Source organism: Terrapene carolina, unplaced genomic scaffold (assembly GCF_002925995.2).
Source record: "Terrapene carolina triunguis isolate 2854851 unplaced genomic scaffold, T_m_triunguis-2.0 Scaffold193, whole genome shotgun sequence".
NCBI classification, from domain to species: Eukaryota; Metazoa; Chordata; order Testudines; family Emydidae; genus Terrapene; species Terrapene triunguis.
This window is the reverse complement of record NW_020664544.1, coordinates 7,653,761-7,660,198: the sequence shown is the minus strand read 5'-3', so window position 1 is coordinate 7,660,198 and position 6,438 is coordinate 7,653,761. Positions and strand designations below refer to the sequence as shown.

General features: G+C 53.6%; 1 protein-coding gene across 1 annotated transcript in view; it reads left to right on the top strand.

The window, feature by feature from the left end:
- Positions 1 to 6: 6 nt before the first annotated feature.
- The window catches only part of SLC4A1 (solute carrier family 4 member 1 (Diego blood group)), a 28,695-nt gene continuing 22,263 nt past the window's right edge, over positions 7 to 6,438 (top strand). The window contains exon 1 of the mRNA XM_029912253.1: positions 7 to 88. Within this exon, the coding sequence (XP_029768113.1) occupies positions 10 to 88 (79 nt within the window). The 5' untranslated portion in view covers positions 7 to 9. The remainder of the gene's footprint in view (positions 89 to 6,438) is intronic.

The following is a 6,438-nucleotide window of genomic DNA, read 5'->3' as shown; positions in this document are numbered from 1 at the left end:
GAAGCTGAGATGAAGAGCAGGCTGGATGAAGAGGGCTACAGGGACCCCGAACTGAAGCAATCAAAGATGTCACTCGATGAACAAGGCAGTGAGTAACCCGAACGCTCATCGTTCATTAAGGGTTAACAGGGGGGTTAGGGTTCCCTTGCGATGGGACATTCTCAGCACCACTGACAGCTGTTTGTAGCAATGCCGCTTGAGGGGATGACGTAAGGGGGGGTCGTTAGGGCACATGCTTCAGGGTCTGCACTGCCTGCCTGGGGTGAGATCAGGAAGGAATTCGCAGCCCTCCCATGTCACCCCATTAGCTCGGTGCACTATGAAGGGTTCTGATGGAGTGCCCGGCTAGTGAGGCCAGCTGTGCTAGGAATATCCTGCACTCCCGGGGGCCGTGGCCAGCAGGGGTGGTGAACTCCGGGTCAGCAGTGAGCTAGGTGCATTGTGGAGGGCACCAACACACCAGGCACTGGCTACCGCTGGAGATGGGCTATCAAGCTAGAGTGAGCAATGGTTCGATCGAGTATCTGGGAAATCTTACGTCCCTTGGGACTGTGTCTGTTCTGGTGGCGTGGGCTCCGGTATCTCAGGGTCCAGGGTTATGATATGCTATATATATATCAGAGTAGAGGGCTCTGCACGGTGCATAAACAGCATATATCCCTCAGGGTATAAGGTTTATGACATGCTGTATATGCACCGAGGTACATGGTTCTGAGGCCGTGTGTATTGTTTGCGTGGACAGTGTATATAGAGAAAGCATAGCAGAATCATACAATGTGAGGCTGAGAGGACCTTGAGAAGTCGTCTAGTCCAGGCCCCTGAACTGAGGTAGGGCCATGTAAACCTAGACCATCCCCAGCACGGGTTTGTTCTTAAAAACCTCCAGTGACGGGGATCCCAACAATCTCTCTTGAAAGCCTGTTCCAGAGCTCAGCTACCCTGACAGTGAGAAAGTTTTTCCTTATATCGAACCGAAATCTCTCTCGATGCAGATTAAGCCCATTCCGTCTTGTCCTACCTTCAGTGGACGTGGAGAAGAATTGATCTGGTCCTCTCGATAGCCTGCAAATATGTTATCAGATTCCCTCCGTGATCTTCTTTTCTCAAGCCGAAACATGCCCAGTTTTTTTACCCTTTCCTCAGAGATCAGGTTTCCTAAACCGTTTATCATCTGAGTGTGTATATACAGGGCTGGTGGTTCTCTTTCTCCTCCCTTTGCCTGCCCACCGACCAGCCTCCATGCCTTGCGGTTTGCTCAATGGTTTGCTCAGTCTCAAGTGGTCCCCTCATTGCAGTTTGCTGCTCCCCCTGTCTGGCATAGTACCCGATATAGATACGTTGCAGAACAAAGTGTTACATTCACAAGGAATGTTGCACAAATCCACAAAGAAGAATTTGGCCGGCTCTAGCTGTGCAATCGATGTATTAAAGTCCCGTGGATAATAACTCCGTTGTAGGACTAGCTAGGAACCATATAGATGGGCGTAAAGACAGGGGGGGTTAGAAATAGCCAAGGCAGAGCTGAATTGGTGGGCAGAGTGCAGGGGAGGCGATCACCGGGGCGTGATTAATGCAGTCGCTCAGGAGATTGTTACTACAGCTGGGTGAGTGTGTACAAACAGAGAGGGAGAGGAAGGCAGGATAGTCTAGTGGTCAGAGCATAGATTAGGGATCAGGAGACTTTTCCCAGCCCGGTCACAGACTTCCTCTGCAGCCTTGGGTGAGCTACTTAACCCGCACTGTTCCCCAGCTGAAAAATGGGGATAATGCTCCCCAATTTCACAGGTGAACTGGGAGGATGGAATCCATCGGGGATGCTCAGATCCCGGGCTGAGGAGGGTCCTCCGCCTCCCTAGAGAGAGGTGTATATTTGGATTTGTAATGACTAGTTGCTTGGCCTGGGAAAGCCGTAATTCCCAGCTGTTAGGTCAACAACAGGCTCTGTCTGCAGCTCTGACGTTATTCCCGGGGTCAATGGCTTTTACTCTGCCGAGCTGCCGGGCTCCTTCCTTGCAACCTAGGAACTTGGCAGCTCTGTGCTAGGCAGGTCCTGGGACGTACCCTTTGGGCAGAAGGGATGCTGCAAGCAAATCCAGCTGCTTGTTCTGCCTCTGTGTAGCGACGCCTCCCTTTGCTGTCTGAGTCAGATCTCCCAGCATAAGTCGCGCCAGGCTGGCTTAGTACTTGGACAGGAGACCTGCAGGAAGTGGCTTGATGAGTCAGTAGGCAGTGCTGGAGCCAATACCCAAGCGTGATGTCAGCGTGTGTTGTGCTGCTGGAGGGACCAGCTTTTATATGAGACATAAAACTGGACTCCTGCCCCTTTGTACTCGTTAATGATCCCCTGGCACCTTCTTTAAGGCGTATTCTGCACTGGTGTCCTCACTACATGCTGGCCTGGGTGATTACATTTACTCACCAACATTTCCTGCATCACTTCTGGTCCTCGACTGTTGTGCAGAGCTAATCGGCGGCTGTGTTCCACCCCAGAGGTGGCTGCACTCTTATGGCGGGTGGAAAGACGCCTAGGAATGTCACAAGGTTTATAATTAATTAACATCTGTAAAGCACTTTGTGGTTGTTCAATGAAAGGAGAAGGGCACAGTGTTACGTACGAGTGGCCACACTGGGTCAGACCAATGGCCCATTAGCCCAGTATCCTGGCTCTGACAATGGCCAGTGCCAGATGCTTCAGAGGGAATGAACAGAACAGGGCAATTTCGAGTGATCCCCTGTCGTCCAGCCCCAGCTTCTTAGAGCCTGGGTTGTATTCCTGACTGTCTTGGCTAAGAGCCATTGATGGGCCTAGCCTCTATGAGCTTATCTAGTTCTGTTATACTTTTGGCCTTCACAACATCCCCTGGCGAGGAGTTCCACAGGTTGACTGTGCGTTGTGTGAAGTACTTGCTTAATGTTTGTTTCAATCCTGCTGCCTGTGAATTTCATCGGGTGACCCCTTGTTCTTGTGGTAGGTGAAGGGGTAAATAACACTTCCCTGTTCATTATCTCCACACCAGTCACGATTTTATAGCCCTCTATCATATCCCCCTCCCTTCACAGGCACCGACTTGCTTCTTTCCTGGTGGACGCTCCACCCCCTTCCGTCCCGCCCCCACTTTAACCCTTCCCCCAAGGCCCCACCTTTGCTCCACCTCTTCCCGCCCCCACCCCCAGCACCTCCCACCCACCACCGAACAGCTGATCGGCAGGTGGCTGGTGGGTGCTGAGCACCCACCATTTTTTTTTTTGGACCACCCCTGGAGTCGGCGCTTATGCCCCCCCCTTTGTCATCTCTTTTCTAAGCTGAACAGTCCCACTCTTTTTAGTCTCTGCCCCTTTTCCAGGTCTAACTCTAATACTAGAATGATTAAATCCCCAGCACTTCCTTCTTGGCTTGTAATGAGCCCACAGTGAAAGACACCCTTGGGCGCATGAAGGCCTTTTTAATGGATGAGACAGTTCAATTGCTCCGTCCCGGCCATTTCTAAAGGATTAATGCCCTGAGCCGTCTTCAGTTCAAACAGCTTGAATCATTGCTCGGAGGCCTCTTTGGCCGTTAAATATCTGTGACGACGCGCTGGCACCGGCGGATGCTGGGTGCAGGCCTTGTTGACTCACTCCGACAGTATTTATGAGCTTTCGAATGTGCTCCGGTCTCGGGAGGACAATAATTCAGCTGGCCACAAGAACGAAGGAGACCTGGCGGGCCGGGACTTCAGTCTGAGCTCTGCTGGCCCAGTGATAAGCTGAATGATTTCCACCTCTCCCGCTACTTTCTCGCTCCAGGAGGCCAGGCAATGCTGGGGCGTGTCACAGAGGCAGCCAGGAGTTTTTGTAACTTCACCCGCCTCCACAAATACACTCAAAGGCAGGGCCCACTAAGCTTTGCCTAGACGCCGGTTAAGTCTCCACAGTGCCAGCTGTTGCAGCAGCTCTTTTCATCCCTATTACGATTCTTCTCTGGCATCGCGGCAGGTTCTAGAGGCCCCAGCCAGCGTCAGGGCCCCATTGTGCTAGGCACTGTACATACATGTAGTAAGAGTCAGAATGTATCGTCTGTCGACAAGAGAACGGGTGGGAAGGGCCACCGAGGAAGTGAACTGCCCAGGGTCAGGCATAATTAACCTTCAAAGCTCTCCTGACAGAGGCAGGTTGTCATTCTGCCGGCTGAGGCAGAGAGGTGAAGTGATTTGCCCAAGGGCACGGAGCAAGTCAGTGGCAGAGACAAGCTTTGGAGAGGAGCTTTTGGTTGCCAGCTCCGTGCTCAGATCACTAGACCACATTCGCAGGTGCTTGCAGCTGTCCCTGATGATAAAGTTTCCCATCCTGAAGCCGTCACTCAGCCATGGGCAAAGGGATCCAGAGAACGGGGACAGGGCCTGACAGTTTATAAGTAGGACATCTGCCATCAGTGCCGACACAGCAGCGCCCTCCAGAGCTAAACGCATGAGCTGCCACAGCTGTAACCGACGCTCGCCCTGTGCAGACGACACAGAGCGGGACCTGCAACCCAACCTCACCAGTGGGTGACACAAGCAGGGACACTGTCTGAATCCCAGCCCGTGAAACAAAAGGGAGCCAGATATCAAAGCCCTTGGTAAAGTCCGGGCCGGGCCTGGAACGTTTTCAGATCCTGCACTGATGGGAGGCGTCTCCTCCGACTCCCTTCACAGCAGCTGGGGGTGCACCAAGACGGCCTCGAAAGCTCTCTTGCGTGTGTGGCTGTGTGCGCAAGATGCCTGAATGGGTGTAGAATTGTGTGTGGGACAGGTGTGTGTGGGGCACAGGCCTGGTGGGCACCCACCAGTGTGTCCCGGGGACGCAGGGGTGTGTTTTTCAGCCACTCCTGGCCGGGTCGGCGGCGGTCTATGCCCTGAGTAGGGACGGAGAATGGAAACGGTGCCCCGGGCAAGGCCGGGCGATGTCAGAGACATGGCGGCAGTGGGCACACGACAGTGACCATTGAAGCTAATGGAAAACATTGCACCGTCCTAGCAGAGGATCATGCCATCTAGGAGAGGGTTTGCCGGCAGATCCAGGCACGGGTTAAGACTAGAGATGGCCTGGGTTTGATTGCCCCAAACTTGTGGGGAAGTGACTGATCCAGATCCAGACTTTGTGACTGACCCGCTATCACCATCTCTAATGGAGCCAAAACCCGGGTTAGAACCTCCCGCTTGCTCTGGGGAAGTTCGGCTCTGGAGCCGAACTCTGAGCTCTGGATTCATCTCTAATAAAGCGCACACGGGCTTTGGCTGAGGCCAAACGGGGGTCACCCAGACCCACTCGTATCTTCCCAGAGCGGCAGAGGCTCGGGGGCCCGAAAATGGTGAGGAACCCGTACGGGAGGAAAGAGGGAGATCAAGTAATGCAGTCACTTATCCTGCCTGTGTTAGGTATGCCCAGTACCAACAGAACGCTCCCCCTGGCACCATCCCCTTCCATTGCCCCTCTGCACCCGGCTGCTGGCATCCTAGTGCCATCCGCATCCATCGCTGTTTTGCACCAGGGTGGCACTATTCTAATCCCGTCTCCATCCATCGCTACCTTAGTGACATCCTCGCCCACCACCACTCTGCACCCTGGCCTGCGGGAGTTTGTATTGCCTTAATCACCCAGCCTGGGTTTTCCAAGCGCAACAGCTCAATCTCCCCTCCCAGCTCCAGCTTCTGAGCTGATCTCGCAAAGGTCCCGAGGGACCTTTCGGTGGCTCCTAGAACCGCCTGGTGTGAGTTTGTCCCTGCCAGGCAATGACCCACGGAGGTATTGCTGTCAGTTTCCCTATAATTGCCTGGTTATTGATGATAAATAAAAGGCTTGTTTTGACTAAAGACAGAAGCCACTTGTGGCTGACCTGTTACTGTCACCAGCCAGCGAGAGGCAGCTTCCAGGTCGATTGGTGTGTTAGATTATGCGAGTGTGCGCCTCTTTAGGGGTGCATTTGTGCATGTCCTCTGTGCGTCGGGAGCTGAGTTTCAGGTGGTGAACGACATGTCTCCCTTTGAAGGAGGGATGTGTGAATGGCTATATGTGTCCGTGGGAGCTGTGTGGGTGCGTGTCCCTGCGTCGTGAATATTTGTGTGGCTGGCAGCCACTCTGTGGGAGTTGTGTGATTGTGCATGTGCCCGTGTGGATGCCCGGCCCAGTGTCTCTCTGTCTCAGTGAGGCGTGTGTGGGTGTGAGCTGTGTGTAAGGTGTGGGGATGTAAGCTTTGTGTGAGATGTGTGTCTCGGCAGGGGTGTTAGCTGTGTGTCCCTGTGTGTGAGGTGTGTGTGGTTGTGAACTGTGTCTCTCTGTGGGTGTGAGCTGTGTGTCTCTCTGTGTGATGTCTGTGTGCGTGTGAACTGCGTGTCTCTGTGTGGGTGTGAGCTGTGTGTCTCTCTGTGTGAGGTGTGAGCTGCGTGTCCCTGTGTGGGTGTGAGCTGCGTGTCTCTGTGT